Source organism: Anomaloglossus baeobatrachus, chromosome 5, assembly GCF_048569485.1.
Source record: "Anomaloglossus baeobatrachus isolate aAnoBae1 chromosome 5, aAnoBae1.hap1, whole genome shotgun sequence".
NCBI lineage: Eukaryota > Metazoa > Chordata > Amphibia > Anura > Aromobatidae > Anomaloglossus > Anomaloglossus baeobatrachus.
The window spans coordinates 384,038,438-384,060,423 of NC_134357.1; the positions used below are offsets into that span (position 1 = coordinate 384,038,438).

The 21,986-nt window shown below is 47.7% G+C and overlaps 2 protein-coding genes across 2 annotated transcripts in view; one reads left to right on the top strand and one right to left on the bottom strand.

The window, feature by feature from the left end:
* Positions 1–1,517, bottom strand: part of SNX11 (sorting nexin 11) — a 51,359-nt gene extending 49,842 nt beyond the window's left edge. The window contains exon 1 of the mRNA XM_075350058.1: positions 1,208–1,517. The gene's annotated coding sequence lies outside the window, so the exon portion shown is untranslated. The remainder of the gene's footprint in view (positions 1–1,207) is intronic.
* CBX1 (chromobox 1) lies at positions 1,496–21,351 on the top strand. Its single transcript, XM_075350057.1, has 5 exons — positions 1,496–1,728; positions 6,331–6,500; positions 18,269–18,440; positions 20,156–20,250; positions 20,391–21,351. Exons 2-5 carry the CDS (start codon positions 6,388–6,390, stop codon positions 20,533–20,535), a joined length of 525 nt encoding a protein of 174 aa, XP_075206172.1. The 5' UTR covers positions 1,496–1,728; positions 6,331–6,387; the 3' UTR covers positions 20,536–21,351.
* Positions 21,352–21,986: the final 635 nt, after the last annotated feature.

Sequence of the window (21,986 nt, forward strand, 5' to 3'; positions counted from 1 at the left end):
AGTGGAACAGGCTGGCCACGGGAGGTAGGGAGGGCAGTCAGAGAGTGGAACAGGCTGGCCACGGGAGGTAGGGAGGGCAGTCAGAGAGTGGAACAGGCTGGCCACGGGAGGTAGGGAGGGCAGTCAGAGAGTGGAACAGGCTGGCCACGGGAGGTAGGGAGGGCAGTCAGAGAGTGGAACAGGCTGGCCACGGGAGGTAGGGAGGGCAGTCAGAGAGTGGAACAGGCTGGCCACGGGAGGTAGGGAGGGCAGTCAGAGAGTGGAACAGGCTGGCCACGGGAGGTAGGGAGGGCAGTCAGAGAGTGGAACAGGCTGGCCACGGGAGGTAGGGAGGGCAGTCAGAGAGTGGAACAGGCTGGCCACGGGAGGTAGGGAGGGCAGTCAGAGAGTGGAACAGGCTGGCCACGGGAGGTAGGGAGGGCAGTCAGAGAGTGGAACAGGCTGGCCACGGGAGGTAGGGAGGGCAGTCAGAGAGTGGAACAGGCTGGCCACGGGAGGTAGGGAGGGCAGTCAGAGAGTGGAACAGGCTGGCCACGGGAGGTAGGGAGGGCAGTCAGAGAGTGGAACAGGCTGGCCACGGGAGGTAGGGAGGGCAGTCAGAGAGTGGAACAGGCTGGCCACGGGAGGTAGGGAGGGCAGTCAGAGAGTGGAACAGGCTGGCCACGGGAGGTAGGGAGGGCAGTCAGAGAGTGGAACAGGCCGGCCACGGGAGGTAGGGAGGGCAGTCAGAGAGTGGAACAGGCCGGCCACGGGAGGTAGGGAAGTCAGAGAATGGGATGATTTAGGAAAGCCTGCACTCGCAGGGGGTTGGACCCGATAGGTCTTAAGGTTCCTTCTAACTCTACCATTCTAGGATTCCATGATATATTGCCTCTTAATATCGTATTGCTCCTATATCACTGAGAAATCCCCTCTTAACACCACACATCAGTGATATCTCTCCTCTCAATGCAATATTTGCACTATATCACCTCCTGATACCAATATCAGTGATATATTGCCTCTTAATCCCGTATTGCCCCTATAGCACCGATATATCACCTCTTAAAACCATATATCAGTGATATCTCTCCTCTTAATACCATATATCAGTGATATATCGCCTCTGAACACCGCATTTCCCCTACATCACTCATAAACCCCCTTCCCACAGATAACTTATTGTTATATAGCCCCTCCACAGAAGCAGAAATATGAAACATCTTACACACGATATCCACCACTCCCCGTGTTTCCCTCTCAGCTGTTTTCGTCTGATAATCACTTCCGGGTGATGCGCGCAGGATTCTGGGCGGTGTAGTTTGGAGGCTGACCACCTTTGCCTCTATAGCTCAGTATACTGATAATAATAGGCTCTCGTCCGCTGCACCCCACTCCGCACACAATGCTAGTTCCTGCAGCCCAGTTTCCGGTTCAGTATCCCTCTCTGAGGTGGAATATTCATTAGTGAGGTACATGCTGCTAAAACGGAACTACTGCTCCCGTGATGCTCTGCGCTGCGGCGCCTGCGCAGTGATACTTCTTGGTGGCGGCAGAGCAGATCCTTTTGTTTAGAGGCGCCACATTCCCAGAACCGAATCGGATCACGTGAAGTGGGAGAGTGGTTGGGGGCCGTGCAGCGCGCCAATCCCAGCGCCATCAGCGGCCACATAACGGTCCTGCTTCGCTGGAGGCGCCTTTCCAGCTGCAGGGACAGGCCTGAGAGCCCGGGGAGACCAGCCGACTCTGGTAAGTGGCCGGCTCGCTGCTCCTGGGCACCCGGTATACGGCCATGCTGCCTGCACAGTGCCGCGGTGCAGGGTCTACCACTTGTGGTTCCAATGCTCCGAGGTCAGCAGTGCCGGCAAAGTTGTGAGGAGTAAGTGGCACCCTCAGTGCCCGGAGTACCAGTGTGCGGCGGCCGCTGCAGGGTGGGTGTAGGGGCTGTATCGTACACCTGGGGACTGATTAGGCAAAACAGGTCCAAATTACATGCCAGGAGCATTGCAGTTGGGTGGTCACTCCAGTCAGTGGTCCACAGCAGGCGATGTGATTGGTACAACTGAGCTCTCAGGTGGGCATGGTTCCACTACGGTGCCCCCTGACTGGTAGCCAGGGCCCCCCAGAAACACTGACTGCGGGCACTACCCTCATTCACAGGTTACCCTATATAATCCTCTGGGTACAATGCTAAATGAATGACGAGATGCTGATTTCTGTTCATAGTGACTGAAAAGTGGGGTGCCCACTGCTGCCCGCATGGGGTGCCCACTGCTGCCCGCATGGGGTGCCCACTGCTGCCCGCATGGGGTGCCCATAGGGGGATTCACTTGACTCCCTGTGGGCCAGTCCGAGCCTTCTGATGGGGTTAAGGAGCTACAAGAGATGGGCTTCTCATCTTGGCTTTGAGAAGTCACTATATACAAGGCTGGTAAAGACTGGCATCATTAGCACAGTGCCCCCTGGCACCATACTGTCTGTGATTTTTATTACTGGTTTTGCTTTCATAGGATCAGGATGAGAGAACATTACGAGGTGTACTACACATACTTACATCTTAAAATAATGTGTGGCCTTGTTGCCCATAGCAACCCATCAGTGGTCCCTCTGCCACTCTGGGTGCCGCGCTTTATCTAGAGCAGAACAGCTACAGAAAATCGTCTCTTCCTTGGCCGTGGAGGTGCCTAACCTTGCAGCAGAGCTCAGCCTTTATCCCATGATGCATCTTTATTATTATTATTATTTATTATTATAGCGCCATTTATTCCATGGCGCTTTACAAGTGAAAGAGGGTATACGTACAACAATCATTAACAGTGCAAGACAGACTGGTATAGGAGGAGAGAGGACCCTGCCCGCGAGGGCTCACAGTCTACAGGGAATGGGTGATGGTACAATAGGTGAGGACAGAGCTGGTTGCGCAGTGGTCTACTGGGCTGAGGGCTATTGTAGGTTGTAGGCTTGTTGGAAGAGGTGGGTCTTGAGGTTCCTCTTTCTGGAGTTGTCGCCGTACACCTTCTATAAAGGGGACGTGTCCTCAATCCTTTTGGTTGTTTATTTTTATTTTTGCAACTCCAGCATTTTTTATCTTCTTCTTCTTTTTTTTTTTTTTTTTTTTTTTTTTTTTTTTAAATTTAATGTACCGCTGAAATGTTGCTTTAAATCTTATTTGCACTCTCTCCGTCATATACTCACCTTCCAGCAGCTCCACCTTTTGCCATGTCGGTCAGTCTCGGCGATTTGTGCCCTGCCGGCAGCTCCGGTGTTTCATGGAGCATAGTGGTCACAACTCAATATGTCTGAGGGCCTCGTTCTGGGCATTGGGACACATCTGATCTGATTTCCTACCAGTTGGACGTTACATGCACAAGATGGCACTGTAGGACCAGAGCAACGTTGTTAAAAGGTGAAGCTGCACAGAAGATGAGTATATGATGGGGCAGGGGGTTTGGATATAAAGCACCACTCCAGCACTAAAACAAACAAGAACTCTGAAGTGGTGCTTTAAATATTCCACATTCTTTCTCTTGAAATCTTGCAGTTCTGTCTGACCACTGAGCCTCATACTAGGCTGACACTTCTGTTCTGTAGGGATCAGCTTCCCCCAGTCCTGATGGATATCAGCACAGGCTGCAGTATGCTGGCAATTTATATAAACTGACATACACATTAGGCTAAAGTCAGCTGTTCCCTCCAATAACAGCGATTCAGCTGACAGTCTAAGGCTAGGTTCACACACTGCGTTTTTTTTACACTGCGTTTTTGCAGCAAAAAAACGCACCCGCGGCAAAAAAACACATGCGTTTTACCGCGTTTTGGTGCATTTTTTGCTGCGTTTTTGCTCACTGCATTTTTTTATCAGTGAACAATGCCATTAAAGATTGTTGAAAAAAAAAAAGAAAAAAGGTTTGATGTAATTTCCTTCTTCAATATGTTCTTCATTCTCCACTAGTGTATGCAGGAGAGCAGACAGCTGCAGAACTACAAGGCTCAGCATGCTCCATCCAGGACTGTATGCTGGAGGGAGAGGCAGGGGGAGCAGAACTACAAGGTTCAGCATCCTCCATCTAATAGTGTATGCAGGAGAGCAGACAGCAGCTGCAGAACTACAAAGCTGAGCATCCTCCATCCAGGACTGTATGCAGGAGTTTTTTGCCCCCCAAAAAAATGACGTGGGCTTCGCCATATTTTTGTATGCTAGCCAGGTACAGAAGGCAGGTACGGGCTGCCCCCAACCCCCAGCTGCCTATTTGTACCCGGCTGAGCCAGAACCAAAAATATAGGGAAGCACTTTTTTTTTTTTTTTTAAATTATTTCATGAAATAATTTAAAAAAAAATATGACGTTGGGTTCGCCCAATTTTTGAGTCCAGCCAGGTACAACTAGGCAGCTGGGGATTGGAATCCACAGCGCAGGGTGCCCATGCTTTCTGGGCTCCCCCGGTGCGAATTGCAGTCCACAGCCGCCCCAGAAAATGGCGCTTTCATAGAAGCAACTCTTCCAGCAGCCCTGGTGACGGGTGGCTCGCTGGGTAATAATGGGGTTAGGGCTAGCTGTATATTATCAGCTGGCCCTAAGCCCAAAATTAATGGTCGTTAATGGACGTTACCAGCGTCCACCGCTCTCAGCTGCCAGTGCAGACTCCCTGTTCCCTGCACTCCTAGCCACAGTACACATCGGGTTAATTACCCGATGTGTACTGTGGCTACGTGTGCAGAGAGCAGGAGCCAGCACTGACAGCTGAGAGCGGCGAACGCTGGTAACGAAGGTAAATATCAGGTAACCAAGGTACGGGCTTCTTGGTTACCCGATGTTTACTGTGGTTACCAGCGTCCGCAGAAGCCGGCTCCTGCTGCCTGCACATTTAGTTGTTGCTCTGTCGCTGTCACACACAGCGATCTGTGCTTCACAGTGGGACAGCAACAACTAAAAAATGGCCCAGGACATTCAGCAACAACCAGCGACCTCACAGCAGGGGCCGGGTTGTTGCTGGATGTCACACACAGCAACATCGCTAGCAACATCGCTGCTACGTCACAAAAGTTGTTCCTTAGCGGCGATGTTGCTAGCGATGTTGCTTAGTGTGACGTAGTCTTAAGGCTATGTGCCCACGCTGCGGAAAATGCGCGGATTTCTCGCAAAAAAGCCGCGGATTTCCCGAAAATCTGCAGCACAGCTACTCCCCAGCCATTTCTATGGCATTTTGGAAATGCTGTGTCCACGCTGCGGATTTTTACGCAGCGGAAATCGTGCGGATTTTTGTCCGCAAAAATCTGCAACATGTCAATTATTGTTGCGGATTTTCATCCAGAGTTTGGCTTTAAAATTGGGGGGAAAAAAAATACGCATCAAATCCGCGGCAATTCCGCGGTAAATCTGCGGTAAATCCGCACCTTTGAAAAGGTGCGGATTTTGCGGGAAAGCTGCAGATTTTGATGCAGAAAAATCCGCAGCTGCATTCTCCCGTGGACACATAGCCTAAGGGGCACTTTGCACACTGCGACATCGCAGGTGCGATGTCGGTGGGGTCAAATTGAAAATGACGCACTTCCGGCATCGCATGCGACATCGCAGTGTGTAAAGCCTAGATGATACGATTAATGAGCGCAAAAGCGTCGTAATCGTATCATCGGTGCAGCGTCGGCGTAATCCATGATTACGCTGACGCGACGGTCCGATGTTGTTCCTCGCTCCTGCGGCAGCACACATCGCTGTGTGTGAAGTCGCAGGAGCGAGGAACGTCTCCTACCGGCCTCACTGCGGCTTCCGTAGGATATGCGGAATGAAGGAGGTGGGCAGGATGTTCACATCCTGCTCATCTCCGCCCCTCCGCTCTGATTGGCCGCCTGCCGTGTGACGTCGCAGTGACGCCGCACGACCCGCCCCCTTAACAAGGAGGCGGGTCGCCGGCCACAGGGACGTCGCACGGCAGGTGAGTGTGTGTGTGAAGCTGGCGTAGCGATAACTTTCGCTACGCCAGCTATCACCACATATCGCTGCTGCGACGGGGGCGGGCACTATCGCACTCGGCATCGCAGCATCGGCCTGCGATGTCGTAGTGTGCAAAGCCCGCCTTAGTGTTCAGTTTGCTGCAGCGCCACCACAGGGCAAATTAGACATTACACAGAGTCTATTAAAATCAAAGGGTGTAATTCAATATCCATTTTCCAGAACGAGAGATGCTTTTTAACCGCTCTCTAATTTGGCTGAGAATTCCTTAAGGGCATATTGGTATCGCCTTTAATGGATGCCGGCATTTTGGCAGTGCCTGCATATTATATGTGGCATGCATGGTTTAGTTTTTCTTAGTATAGCGTCCTCAGCTCTGATTTCTTCTCTGCCCCCAAACAGACTCGTCCAACCGTCAAACTGGCAACTACTTTGGGGAAAAAGCAAAACAAGAAAAAAATGGAAGACGTAGTAGATGAAGAGGAGGAAGAATACGTGGTCGAAAAAGTTCTAGACAGGAGGGTGGTTAAAGGAAAGGTTGAATATCTTCTGAAATGGAAAGGATTCTCGGAGTAAGTATGATAATGGCAAGTACTGGTTAATGGCGTTTTATACTTGGATTGATAGACTTGCATATGGCAGTGGAAAGTCTGATTGTGAATTTCTTTGTCGCTCCATTGGGAGACCCAGACAATTGGGTGTATAGCTATTGCCTCTGGAGGCCACACAAAGTATTACACTTAAAAGTGTAAGGCCCCTCCCCTTCTGGCTATACACCCCCAGTGGGATCACTGGCTCACCAGTTTTTGTGCTTTGTGCGAAGGAGGCAACACATCCACGCATAGCTCCACTTTTTAGTCAGCAGCAGCTGCTGACTATGTCGGATGGAAGAAAAGAGGACACATATAGTGTCCCCAGCATGCTCCCTTCTCACCCCACTGTATGTCGGAGGTGTTTGTAAGGTTGAGGTACCCATTGCGGGTACGGCGGCAGGAGCCCACATGCTGATTCCTTCCTCATCCCTTTTTACAGGGCTCTGGGTGAAGTGGGATTTACCGGTCTCCAGGCACTGAGACCGTGCTCCATCTACAGCCCCTGGAGAAGATGCTGGATGGAGCGGAGTACATCAGGGACATGGCCCTGCTTCCTCAAGGTACTCTGTGTCCCCGTGCATTTGGCGCTCACACCGCAGCATGCTGGGTGTTGTAGTGCGCCGGGGGACATCAGCGCTGCGGCGCCTGTGCCATGGCCTCATTCAGCTTTGCTGAAGCAGGCTCACTTATGGGAATTGGTCGCGCCGGCCGCTGGGACTGCGGCGCGGCTGGCACTTGTAGTGCGCCGGGGACTTCAGCGCGGCCTGCGCTTTTACGGCGGCCGCGCTGATAACTAGAGTCCCCGGCTTTTGCGGCCTGCTTCCGTTCGTTCCCGCCCCCAGACCTGTCAGTCAGGAGAGGGGCGGGACGCTGGCCACTTCCAGGAATCGGTCGCGCCGGCCGCTGGCAGCGGCGCGGCTGGCACTTGTGGTGCGCCGGGGACTTCAGCGCGGCCCGCGCTTTTACGGCGGCCGCGCTGATAACTAGAGTCCCCGGCTTTTGCGGCCTGCTTCCGTTCGTTCCCGCCCCCAGACCTGCCAGTCAGGAGAGGGGCGGGACGCTGGCCACTTCTATGAATCGGTCGCGCCGGCCGCTGGAACTGCGGCGCGGCTGGCACTTGTGGTGCGCCGGGGACTTCAGCGCGGCCCGCGCTTTTACGGCGGCCGCGCTGTTAACTCGAGTCCCCGGCTTCTGGGCCTAGTCTCCCTTCGTTACCGCCCACAGCCCTGACAGTCAGGGTAGGGGCGTGACGCTGCATAGAGCTGAGAGCTGGAGTATGTTTTGCATACTCCACCCCTCTCACTGTGTGCACTGTGAATCCGGATTCCCGCACTTTCTCAGGCACGCCCACGGCTTCCTTCTCTACAAGGACACCGGCAGCCATTAGTGTCAGTTTCTGTACGATACAGAGACAAGTGTGGAAGACCCTGGCATTCTGATAGTCACACAATCGCTGTAACAGGCGTTAAGCAGCACCTGTGGTGCTAACCCCACTAGTGCAGAAGTGCACTTATAGATATGCTTGTACTATATACATTGCACTGTTTGGTCGCACGTTGTATATACCCTCCTGGATTATGCGGAGGAGTTATCAGCATATTCTCTGTGTAAAACAAAGGTGCAGAACCACATGTTTTTCTATACAGCTGGTACAGCATGTACGGCTATACGGCCGGCAGGTACATAGACTCCCATTGTATGCACTAATGGCCAGGGGATGAGGACGGTGTCTGCAGTATTTACTGACGGTTTTTCTGAGACTATGGCTATGATACTAGAAGCCTAGCAGTCCGGACATGTCTCTCACAATATGGGCACTGTTGAATCATTGATCCATGGCCCCCCTCAGTGTGAATAACTAACAGCTCCGGGAATGTCACACGCATCCCAGAGTCACGGCTCTGCACGGACGTCAGTCCCAGACAGCCTAAGTGGGCTCGCTATGAGCGGCCTCTGTTTCATCAGGGTCCTAACAGAAGGACTCGCTGTGTAATGAGGCGGAAGTAGCGGCTCAGGATTCTGATCCTGAGACCGCTCTCAATCTGGATACACCTGATTGTGACGCCATAGTAAATAATCTTATAGCGTCCATCTATAGAATGTGGGTTATTTCTCACAGCTCCTCCAGTGGAGGAGTCAGCTTCACGTATTTTTCTGGACCACTCTGCCTTCAGAGAGGCAGTCCAGGAACACCACGCTTATCCAGATATGCGCTTCTCCAAACGGCTTAGGATACACGTTATCCCTGTCCCCTGACTTGGTCAAGGACTGGACCCAATGTCCCGAGCGGCATCCTCCAATCTCCAGGCTTGTAGCTAGATCCATAGTTGCAGTGGGAGATGGAACTGCAAACTCAAAGATGCCACTGACAGACAGATGGATCTCTGGTCGAAAGCCATCTATGAGGCTGTCGGCGCACCGTTGGCTCCGGCATTCTCTCCCTTGGGGCACTCCAAGCTATTTCAGCTTGTCTTACACAGATTGACACGGTTACACGTACATCTGTGCCGCAGGTGGCATCCTTAACCTCTCAAATGTCTGCATTTGTTTCTTACGCGATTCAGGTTGTCCTGGACTCTGCGAACCGTGCGGCGGTAGCCTCCGCTACTCCGTGTTTTTAAGCAGAGCCTGGTCTGCTCGTTAAGTGAATGGAAGGCAGATTCTGCTTCCAAAAAAGGTTGCCTAACCAGTTGCCTTTTTCTGCTGACCGACTGTTTGGTGAGCGTTGGATGTAACCATCAAACAGTCCAGGGGTAAGGATTCATCCTTTCCTCAGCCCGGACACAACAAACCCCAACAGAGCAAGAGGCAGTCGGGGTTTTCGGCCTTTTCGAGGCTCGGGCAGGTCCCATTTTTCCTCGTCCAATGTGGACTCAAAAGGATCAGAGGAGCTAAGATTCTTAGCGGGCTCAGTCTCGCCCAAAAAAGCGACAGTCTGAAAACCCGCTTCCGAGGCGGCTTCCTCATGACTTGCGGCCTCGGTCGGTAGCAGGCTCTCCCGCCTTGGCGATATTTAGCTGCCATAGGTCAATGACCATTGAGTGTGAGACATTCTGTCTCACGGGTACAGGATAGAGCTCACTTCTCGTCCTCCAACTCGATTCTTCAGAATTTCTCCACCTCCCGGCCGGGCCGCTGCTCTTCTGCAAACAGGGTGCACTCTATAGGCAGAAAGAGTGATGACCCCCGTTCCTCTTCAGGAACAAGGTCACGGTTTTTACCCCAAATTCTTTGCGGTACCTATAACAACGGGCCGTTCCGTCCCGTTCTGGATCTAAAAATGCTCAGCAAGCTCGTGGACACCAGGCGGTTCCGGATGGAATCCCTCCGCCATGTCATCGCCTCAAGGTCCCAAGGATATTTCCTAGCATCATTAGGCATCAAGGATGCTTATCCACACGTGCCGATTGATCCAGAGCACTAGCGTTTCTACGCTTCGTTATAGGAGACGAACACCCTCTGTTCGTAGCTCTACCTTCCGGCTAGCGACAGTCCAACTGGTCTTCGCCAAGGTCAGGGCAGCAGTAGTCACAGTCCTGCACTCTCAGGGTCACTCTGTGGTCCCGTATTTAGACGATCTACTTGTCAAGGCACTCTCTTAGGAAACATGCCAACACTGCCCGAACGTTGCGCTGGAGACTCTCTAGAGTTTTGGGTGGATCATCAACTTTTTAAAGTCAGATCCGACCCCGACCCTATCGATAACATATCTAGGCATAGAGTTTCTTACTCTATCAGCGATAGTGAAGCTGCCGCTAGACAAACAGCATTCACTACGGGCTGCAAGCTCTTCTTTAAGAACCAGTCGCACACATTGAGACGCCTCATGCACTTCCTACGTAAGATGGTAGCAATGGAGGCAGTTCCTTTCGCGCAGTTTTACTGCGTCCACTACAATGGGACATTCTCCGCCAATGGGACGAGGAGTCGACGTCCCTCAACAGAGTCGTCGTTCTTTCTCAGGCGGCCAAGGAATCTCTACGGTGGTGGCTTCTTCTCACCTCTTGGTCAAAAAAGAAGGTCCTTCCTATCCCCGTCCTGGGCGATAGTTACGACAGACGCGAGTCTATCAGGGTGGGGAGCAGTTTTTCTCCACTACAGCGCTCAGGGTACGTGGACTCAGCAAGAGTCCACTCTTCAGATCAATGTTCTTGAACACAGAGCAGTGTATCTTGCCCTACAATCCTTCCAACAGCGGCTGGAAAGCAAGCATATCCGACTTCAGTCGGACAGCTCCACAGCGGTGGCATACATCAACCACCAAGGAAGAACGCGCAACCGGCAAGCCTTCCAGGAAGTCCGGCAGGTTCTGATGTGGGTGGAAGACACGGCATCCACCATATCCACAATTCACATCCCAAGTGTGGAAACTAGGAAGCTGACTTCCTAAGTCGCTGAGGTGTGGCCGAAAGAGTATGGTCTCCTCACCCGGACGGGTTTCAGGAGATCTGGCGCCGCTGACAGAGGCCGGACGTCGATCTAATGGCGTCACGGCACAACAACAATGTGCCAGCTTCATGGCACGGTTTCACAATCATCGAGCTCTGGCGGCAAACGCCTTAGTTCAGCATTGGTCGCAGTTCCAGCTACCTTAGGTGCCACCTCTGGCATTGTTGCCCAGAGTACTGCGCTAGATCAAGACCGACTGCGGCCGCGCCATCCTCGTCGCTACAAATTGGCCGAGGATGTTGTGGTACTCGGTTCTGTGGTGCCTCACGGTAGGCTAACCGGGGGCACTACCAGACCAATCAGACTGGCTGTCTCAAGGGCCATTCTTCCATTTGAATTCTACGGCCCTCAACCGGATGGTGTGGCATTGAGTCCTGGAACCTAGTGTCGTCAGGATTACCTCAGGACGTGGTTGCCACCATGAGACAGGCTAGCATACCAACGTCCGCCAAGATTGACCACAGGACGTGGAAGATGTTCTTATCTCGGTGCTCGGCGCAGGGTGTTTCTCCCTGGCCGGTTGCATCGTCTATGTTTCCTTCCTTCCTGCAATCTAGGTAGGAAAATGGGTTGTCGCTCAGTTCCCTTTAGGGACAAGTCTCAGCGCTATCTGTATTTTTTCAGAAACGACGACTTCCTCAGGTACGCACGTTCCTACGGGGAGTTTGTCTTCTCAGCACTCCGTACAAGCGGCCGTTAGAGCCCTGAGATCTGAACAAGGTTCTAATTGCTCTCCAGATGCCGCCTTTCGAGCCTTTGAAGGATGTCTCCCTTCCCGTTTTTCACGGGAAGTGGCCTTCTAGTAACGGTCTCGTCTCTTAGGAGAGTTTCCGAGCTAGCAACGCTCTCATACAAACTCCCTTCCTGGTCCTTCACCAGGACAGGGTAGTTCTGCGTCCGGTTCCGGAATTTCTCCCTAAGGGGGTATCCCATTTTCATATCAATCAGGATATCACCTCACCTTCTTTGTGTCCTCGTCCAGTCCATCAATTTCAGAAAGATTTGCATCTGTTGGTTCTGGTGAGAGCACTCAGGTTCTACTTCCCGCATGGCGCTCCTGCGCCACCCGGATGCACTCTTTGTCCTTGTCGCTGGTCGGCGTAAACAGTCGCAAGCTTCCAGATCCACCCTTGCTCGGGGGCTCGAGGAACCAATTCTTGAAACCTACAGTTCTACTGGGCTTCTGGTTCTCTCAAGGCCGAAGGCCCATTCTACCAGAGCCGTGGGTGCATCCTGGGCATTACGGCACCAGGCTACGGCTCAGCAGGTGTGTCAGGCACCCACCTGGTCGAGTCTACTTACTTTTACCAAGCATTATCAGATGCATACCTACGCTTCGGCAGACGCCAGCCTAGGTAGATAAGTCATTCAGGCGGCGGTTGGCCACCTGTAGGAGAGGGCCGTTTGACGGCCCTATCATGAGGTATTCTTTTACCCACCCAGGGATTGCTTTTGGACATCCCAATTGTCTGGGTCTCCCAATGGAGCGACAAAGAAGAAGGGAATTTTGTTTACTTACCGTAAATTCCTTTTCTTCTAGCTCCAATTGGGAGACCCAGCACCCGCCCTGTTTTCTCGGGGTTTTTCTGTTTTTTCGGGTACACATGTTGTTCATGTGGTATGGTTCAGTTCTCCGATGTTTCCTCGGATTGAATTGGTCTTTAAACCAGTTATTGGCTTTCCTCCTTCTTGCTTTGGCACTAAAACTGGTGAGCCAGTGATCCCACTGGGGGTGTATAGCCAGAAGGGGAGGGGCCTTACACTTTTAAGTGTAATACTTTGTGTGGCCTCCAGAGGCAATAGCTATACACCCAATTGTCTGGGTCTCCCAATTGGAGCTAGAAGAAAAGGAATTTACGGTAAGTAAACAAAATTCCCTTCTTTCTGCATCCTGTAAATGGAGTCTTCTGTTTGCAAATGTTGTGATTTTGAAAAGAAACCCACAACTTCAGGGAATAAAATGTCTTTTTTTTTCTTTAACCCCTTAACGACCCATGACGTACTGGCTACGTCATGGATCGTGTCACTATCATCGCCGCGGCGATCCACACATCAGCTGACGTGTGCCTGCAAGTTACGAGTGGAATCGCATTCCACCCGCAACTTTTAACCCCTTACATCTCTCTGGCAGCGAGATGTTTATGGGTACAGCCATTACTTTTACTTACCGCCGCCCCACCAGAAGTCACGTGCGTGATCACGTGACTTCGATAGTTGCCATGGTAGCACAGGGTTATGTGATGATGCCTGTAGCTAACATGAGTCACGTTCTGTCAGTGCCGGCATAGTGCCAGCACTGAGAGTAAAGCAGCATATCTGCAGATCTCGGCTTTGTAGCTGAGATCTACAGATATGGCAGAGCGATTGGATTGTTGATCTATAAAGCCCCCTAGGGGGACATTAAAATAAAAAAAAAAAGTTTTAAAAAAAATAAAAAAAAACCTAAAAATTCAAATCACCCCCCTTTCGCCCCATTGAAAATTAAAGGGTTGAAAAAAATATACACACATCTGCTATCGCCGCGTTCAGAAATGTCCCATCTATCAAAATATAAAATCAATTAATCTGATCAGTAAACAACGTAGCGACAAAAAAATTCCAAACGTCAAAATTACGTTTTTTGGTCGCCGCAAGTTTTGCGCAAAATGTACTAACAGGTGATCAAGACGTAGCATCTGCACAAAAATGGTTCCATTAAAAACGTCAGCTCGAGATGCAAAAAATAACCTGTCACTGAGCCATAGATCCCGAATAGTAAGAATCCTAGGGGTTTCTTAAAATGGCGCAAAACGTGCGCCATTTTTTTGTGGACAAAATTGTGAATTTTGTTTTTAACCCCTTAGATAAAACTAAACCTATACATGTTTGGTGTCTACAAACTCGCACCGACCTGAGGCATCACAGCGACACAACAGTTTTACCATATAGTGAACACTGTGAATAAAATATCCCAAAAACTATTGTGCGATCACACTTGTTTTGCAATTTTTCCACACTTAGAATTTTTTTGCTGTTTTCCAGTACACTATATGGAAAAACTTATGGTTTCATTTAAAAGTACAACTCGTCCCGCAAAAAAACAAACCCTCATATGGAAAGATTGATGGAAAAAGTAAAAAATTACGGCTCTCGGAAGAAGGGGAGCAAACAAAAAAAAACCTGAAACTGCCTGGGGGCTGAAGGGGTTAAAAAGGTTGAAAATTGTCATTTACGCCCATCCTGCCATGGAATGTCTACGGGTTCATTCCTGGCACGTTTTTCTTGTCTCATGTGGATCTATATTGAGTTTTATACCTTTTTAAAATCTTCAGTTGTTTGCCTACATATACACAGACAAAAGGAAAATTTAAAACAAAAAGTTAGCAAAGTTAAAGTGGACTGATATTTTGGAGTGAAGTGTCATTATATGTCACTAAGTGGGAGTGCCATTATGCTCAGTGAATTCGGAGAGACTGGGGAACGAAACAGTGCAATAGGACCTTATCCTAGATTCGGTAGGCCCTAAATAATACAAGGAATTGCTCACCTTGTAAAGTTGTGCATCACGCAACCTTTAAATACAGAAAATCTATTAATCCAATATATTGCCTAAAATGTCAAGGGAAAAAAATCCTAAACTAGTTTTTAGTCCTTCTTTTTTTTTTTTTTTTTTTTTTTTTTTTAAGCATCAGTCCACAAAGCCAAGATATAACAAGAGGAGAACATGACGTGGACCTCAAAATAATGCATAAAATATAAACTTTTATTAGTCACTTAGTTACTGACAATACAAAAACATATACAAATATATATAAAACATAGCATAAAGATTGGTTGTGCAGACAAAAAAAATACAGAGTAAAGGCCATGTCTCACTAAGCGACATCGCTGCTGAGTCACGGTTTTGGTGACGCGACAGCGATCTCACCAGCGATCTCGCTATGTGTGACATCCAGCAACGACCTGGACCCTGCTGTGAGGTCGTCGGTCGTTGCTGAATGTCCTGGACCATTTTCTTCAAAGGCGATGTCTTGCTGGGCAGGACGCATCGCTATGTTTGACGCTGTGTGACAGGGTCCCAATGACAGCAGAGATCGTTATATAGGTTGCTACTGCGGTCTGTATCGTTACTGAGTCGTTGGTAAGGTCTGACTGTGCGACATTTCACCAGCGACCTCCCAGCGACTTACCAGCGATCCTTATCAGGTCGCATTGTTTTCGGGATCGCTGGTAAGTCGCTAAATGTGACGGGCGCTTTATGGTCAGATTGTAAAAGTACAGTATCAAAAAGTGGCAGATACCACCCCCCTCCCTTAAGAGGGCATTGAGACACATGAAACACATGTTGGGTGGTTCCTTGTCAGTCCCCCTGCAGGTATATTTATTGAGCTGTGTGTATCTAAGTACTTGTAAATTATATTATATTAGTATGTTGTACCTTGTACTGTTCTCAGACTCTGCTCATCTGTAACTATTTATTTGCCCTGCAGGGGGCTGATTTACTTGCTACTGTTCTACCATGGCTCCATTGGTTATGTACATAATATAGGCACACTAGCCTTCATTGTCTTCTATACTACACGGGGATTCTGCCACTTTTTGATACTGTATTTTTACAATCTATCTGACTTTGTATTATCTGCACAACCAGTCTTTAGTCTATGCTCTGGTTTATATATATTTTTATATGTTTTTGTATTGTCAGTAACTTTGTTTAAGTGACTCTAAAGGGGGCTTTACATGCAACGACATTGCTAACGAGATGTCGTTGGGGTCACGGAATTCTTGACGCACATCCGGCCTCGTTAGCGACGTTGTTGCGTGTGAAACGCATGTTGATCGTTGACACGTCGTTCTAATCCTGATTATCGTTGCTGTTGCAGGACGCAGGTTGTTCGTCGTTCCTGCGGCAGCAGACATCGCTATGTGTGACACCGCAGGAACGAGAAACATCACCGTACCTGCGACCGCCTGCAATGAGGAAGGAAGGAGGTGGGCGGGATGTTCCACCCGCTCATCTCCGCCCCTGCACTTCTATTGGGCGGCTGCTTAGTGACGCAGAACGAACCTCCTCCTTAAAGGAGAGATTGTTCGGCGGCCACAGCGACATCTGTGAACAGGTAATTGCGCGTGACGCTGCTGTAGCGATATTGTTCGCTACGGCAGCGATCACCCCGTGACGCGCCACCGACGTGGGCGGGTGCTATTGCTCGCAACATCGATAGAAATGTCGCAGCGTGAAAAGCCCGCTATAGTTTATATTTTATCAAGAATCTCAAAATGCCTTTAAAATAACCATGAAAGGTCACAGAAAAGGGAATTGATGCTTTCTCTTAATGAAATATTAATTTTATTTAAATTTTTAAAAATGCATATAAAACATATTCAACATCAATGTAGGACAGGATCTGATAATCCAAATAAATTAGCAGCAGTAAAACAGGAAGAATAAATAACTAGTGTAGGGACCAATCATAAAAATATATCTATCACTTGGTATATAACATATAATGGACAAAGTGCATATTATGTATAATACCAATAGTGGAAGGTATATTAGCTAAAGTATAAGAAAAGTGGCTTGTTGCAATAAAAAAGTGCATGTGCTGTGCAAAGGAATTCTTTTAAAGTCTGATATACCTTGTGAATGGTCCAAAAAATCCTGTGTATCGCTATAACCTAAGTTAAATCCTGGGTTATAGCGATATTTTTTCATCAGCTGACTTATCTGATATATTTAAAAACTTATCTCTAAGTGGCTATTATGCCCAGCTTTTGAATCTCCTGAGGAACTCTGTCTATGATGGAGATGGAGGGAAACGCGTCGAGTTTCAAATGTGTCCACTGATTGATATGGGAGACAATTTAAGACCCCGGAAAAATATCAGATAAGTCAGCTGATGAAAATCATTTTGGTCCCGTACCTCTGGTCTATGTTGTATCATTGTTTAAGGCAGCAAATTAATGAGGGACAGCCGCCGAGGAATGGGGGCATTGTGTAAATTAGAATGTACTCCATTGATAAGAAGGGTACAGATCTAGGGACAGTTAAGAAATGAATTGTAATTGATCCTGACTATACGATCATTCTGGGGTATAAGTGATTACACCGTAGGCCGGTTTCACACATCCGGCTTTTCGCTTGTTTGCCGGATCCGGCGCTCTCCCATACAGTGACTACAGTACAGTGACAGCGCAACAAGCGCTGGTCACATGCTGTCATGTGACCGGCGCATGTGACCCGGAAGTTACAGCGCTGTCACTGTACTGTATTGTCTGTATGGGAGAGCGCCGGATCCGGCAAACCGGCGAAAAGCCGGATGTGTGAAACCGGCCTAAGATGTTTATTTAGAGGACTGTCACCACCCAGAAACAGGAGGAAGAGGACTAACCTTCAATCAAAAACTTTTTTGAATTATTGTATGCCCACAAAGGGACAGAAAAGGGAAAGCCGTCGAGGAATGGGGGCACCGTAAAAATAAGGGTGTACTCCATTGACGGGCAGACAAACAGCCCTAGGGAAAAGGAACAGAACCATACCCATATGTCCCTTTAGTCATTTGGGGATATCCTGGTTACTCTGTAAAGTCACCCGAAGGTCTCCTCTCCTCTGTGGTATATATAGATAATTTTTTCTGTTTTTTTTTTTATTTATTTTTTTTTGACTATCTTCTGGGAATATTGACACTTGACAGCCACTACATGGTGTTTAGGTATTTATATGTAGTTTTTGTTGAGTTTGTGATTTTAAAGAAGTTATTCTAATAAAGTGTGATTTTAGAAATAGGTATAATCTGTCACTAAAAAAGTTTTTCCATATACCTGTAAAAAACATTTAATCCTTCTGAATACCCTGCATTATTTTGAGGTCCACTTCATGTTCTCCTCTTGTTGCATCACACAGCATGAATCAGTCTGTTGAAAATCGGCTGCTGCAGAATAAGACTTTAATAATTCTTCAAATAAAAACTATAATTAAAATAAACAATGTTCCAAAAGGTTAAAGCTGATGCGTTTCTGCCTGAAATGGCTTATTCATAATGCAGTACTACTATAGTTCTTTCACAGATCGACTTGTGTGTATGAAGCTTTGCTTTTGGATGTGATTACCAAATTCGGCACAAATTGTAGGTCATCAGATGCTGATAATAAGGATGGGCTATGTTACATTTCAACAATCCTCACTTGTGCTGTGAGATTGGGGGGAAAAATAGACGCTGGTGTAACGCAAATGAGACCCCCCCCCCCCCCCCAAAATGTTTTCTGGGTTAGGGAGATTTTAGAATTTGGTTGAATCTGAATGGATGTGGTGTTTGCAGTGACGACAACACTTGGGAGCCAGAGGAGAACCTGGACTGTCCTGACCTCATCGCAGAGTTCCTACAATCGCAGAAAAGCACACACGACTCATCGGATGGCAAGCGCAAGGCCGATTCTGACACCGAGCTTGTGGGGGAAGAGGTTAATAAGCCCAAGAAAAAGAAAGATGAGGTAAGAATAGTTGAAGAAACAAAAAGTAAAACTTTTTTTTTTTTTGGGGGGGTGGGGACCCTGTAAAATTTGGTTACAGAAGTCTGAACAACTCCATATAGGTAATGATTGTTTTATTGTTTCCACCCTTTACGCCATTAGTGTCCATACCTTTTAAGTGGGGGATTGGTACGGTCTCAGCACACATTAGTTTGACCTTGCCTTCTTTGCTCATAAAGGGCCCCTAAATGTAATGGCACTTTCACGTATACTACAATTAATAGCTAATTTCCTGTGGTTTTACATTGTTAAAAGTATACTCCAGTTCTAAAACATTTTTGGCAAAGGGCTTGGAGTGGTGTTAATATAAAGTAAACCTTGACTGATTCCCCGTGGCTCTAGTTCTGAAGGTGTCTGGGGTTTTGCCCAGTTTCTACTTATTATTGCTAAGGCTAGGGGCCCATGGAACAATTTACCCGCGGACTTTGCCGCAGGTTTACCACAGCTGCTCTCCGGAATCCGCAGCTATCCATTGCTGCTGGATTCAAACCTTTTTGTTGTGGTAAACCTGCGGAACAAGTGCAGAAATACCTGCGGACGTCTCGCCCTCCATCTCCATCCGCAGATATTTCCGCATGAATAATTGACATGCAGTTACGTGCAGCCGCTGGAAATCCGCGCACATACCGCAGCATTGACACAGCACTCCCCAAATCCCATAGGATAACATGGGGAGTGTCTGTACTTGTGTAAACCTGTGGATTTATCTGGAAAAGTCAGATAAATCCGCGGGTTTTCCATGGCAAGATGTTGTCCCGTGGGCGCACAGCCTAACGCTCATGAATTGGTTCGGCAGCATTTCCTAGCAATTGATTATTACCAGGATCTCTACTGTGGACAGCTAAGCATGATGTTTGTATCATTTGTTCAGTGTCCAGCTTGGACCAGGAAGCAGGAGTCAGCAGGGGATCCACTAAGCGACAGCAGCTGGACAACCCCTTTTAAGACCATTACAAGTATTAGGCCTATGTTAAGACAAACGCGTTAATTCCTAGACCAGTAATGGCCATAGTTGTGTGCGCCTGTCCTATTGGAACAGCCATATAATCTTTAATTTACAACCATTAAAGCTAATAAGTAGAAACTAACACTGACTTATACACAAAATGGTAAAGACCAGTGTATAATTGTATATCCTGAAATTCAATGCAGCTCTATCACATCTAAAAACGCTCTTTACCTGCAGGTATAGAGTTACTTTGCAGGGGAAAAAAAGCATTACATTTATGTTGGGCAGCCTTTACTGGAGCAGCGGCTTCAGGGGGAAAATGACGTTCTATTCTTCTAGTAGCTGCTCTCTTCCAGACATTGGGGTTCTGCTGTGAGTGGTTAGTCACTGATCTCCTCTATACAGGGAATGTAGCTGTATTCACATCTCAGAATGTGACATTGTCATCTCTCACACACACTGCAGACTGAGTACAGCGCTCTCACTCCATAGTGAGAGATGACTAAATCTGCTTTCTGCACCCCTCAATGGCTGGAATGAACAGTTGCAGGGAGAATATAACTTCATTTTTTCCCTGTAGGTACTGTTTCAGTAAGCCAGTCAGGTATGATTCTGATATTTCCCTGCTGCTTAACCCTACATTTGCAGGTAAATGGTGTCTCTAGCCATGAACAGTTCAGTTTATTGTGCAACAAGAGTTAGCACCTTGTCCTTTTCTGTTCTACAGGTTGAGAAGCCTCGTGGATTTGCTCGAGGTTTACCTCCAGAAAGGATAATTGGAGCCACAGATTCTAGTGGAGAGTTAATGTTCCTAATGAAATGGTGAGTATGGTCTAGGCCGATCGCATCTAAGGACCTGTGATATCTAGTGTACCATAGTAAATTTCTCTTTCTGCAGTCCGTTATATGTATCAATTCACCAGATATCAGGAAATGTCATCTTTCCCATGTATAACCCACAGGAATGGTTCAGACGAGGCTGATCTTGTCCCAGCAAAAGAAGCCAATTTGAAGTGTCCCCAAGTGGTGATTTCATTCTACGAAGAACGGCTGACGTGGCATTCCTACCCAACAGAGGACGAGGACAAAAAAGACGACAAGAACTAAAGCCAGATAAAGCGGTTAACTATGGCTGGTGTGGCTACAGCGTAGTGGGGAGGGGGTAGGAGGACAGCCACAGGATTCAGTTTTTCCTGCAGCCAAAGAAGGTGTTTCCATTGTAAAGCCCAGGAGATACTGCACCCTATGCCCCTGCTCCTCCTCTTTCCCACTAATGTTACAAACTCTGCATTTTTACCAAGTAGCATGTATTGTTTGGCTATTAGTGATTTCTGTCAAAAAAAAGAGACAATGACTGTTTACGTGGGGTTGGTGGGGCAGAACTTTTTTTTTTTTTAATTCTTACTCTTTGGACAAAGAAGAGACCCGTCACCAAAAGACAAAGATGCAATGTGTTACCTTTCCTGGGGGCATAGTCATTGCCACCCTTCAGCAGCTGCAAGGACCCTACAAGATGACGTGCTACCTAATAGATGGGAATATTGACTCATTCCTACATCTGTATGGAATCGGAGGTCCACTTTATGGGGTGGACAAATTGTGAATTTCTAAACAGTTACTGGGAGATGGTGCTGTTCATGTGAAACTTTTTTTATGATTTTTTTTTATTTTTTTTTTTATTTTTATCTTCTCTAAACCTCCTTGAGTGGGAAGCCTTATGTAACTGATCTTTAGGATATGGCTACCTAAGAGCTTCTCTGCGGTTTTATTGTATAAATCTGTCATTTTTGTAGTGTTTTTTTTTTTCTTCATCTTTTACTATAGCATGTGTTTTTAGGTTCTGTGAAAACTTTTATCATATGTAAAGTAAATTTTAGGCAGCATTTTGTCAGTCACCCTAATAAAACTTTTAGATTTCTAAAATACTCGTCTTTTGCTACTTGCGTTATTTGTAGCCTCAGAATATGCATTTGGGAAGTTTTGTGCTAGGAAAACTAAGGGAGGAGGTCTCCACGTACGCTTTGGCCACATCAGAATAATTATGCAAACTGGGGAAAAATTTTTATTTTTTTTTATATATATATATATATATATATAATATTATAAATTTTGTTATCGCAACGATGTACAAGATAATAGATGACAAGAGTGATAGGATAAGCGTGTACAACTTGTTCATAATGTTACAATGGAAATATAAGCCTGTATAGAAGCAGTGGACACAAAGTATACACCACTTTTTAAAAGGACAATCTGCACAGGATGACTGTTCACGCCAAGCACAGGCGCTCGGTGCATCATGGTGGGCTAATCCATTTATATACACCTTCCCACCTTCTTGTTTTCCCTCTCCCCACCCTCTCCTCTTCTTTGATTGACAGCTCTGGTTATAAGGAGACAGAGAAGGGAGGAGATAGATAGATAGATAGAAAACAGTCACCTATGAAGAGGTATGTAAATGATCAGCCCACCATGATACACGAGCACCTGTACTTGGTGTGAACAGTCATAATTTTTTTTTGTTGTTGTTGTTGACGGGGGGGGGGGGGGGGCCTTTT

What these genes read in the sequence shown, in the direction of transcription:
- CBX1 (XM_075350057.1), top strand. Translation starts at nt 6,388, where the DNA reads ATGGAAGACGTAGTAGATGAAGAGGAGGAAGAATACGTGGTCGAAAAA. An exon ending in AAATGGAAAGGATTCTCGGA is followed by an intron (nt 6,501 to 18,268) that starts GTAAGTATGATA and finishes TGGTGTTTGCAG; the next exon opens with TGACGACAACACTTGGGAGC. An exon ending in TTAATGTTCCTAATGAAATG is followed by an intron (nt 20,251 to 20,390) that starts GTGAGTATGGTC and finishes TATAACCCACAG; the next exon opens with GAATGGTTCAGACGAGGCTG.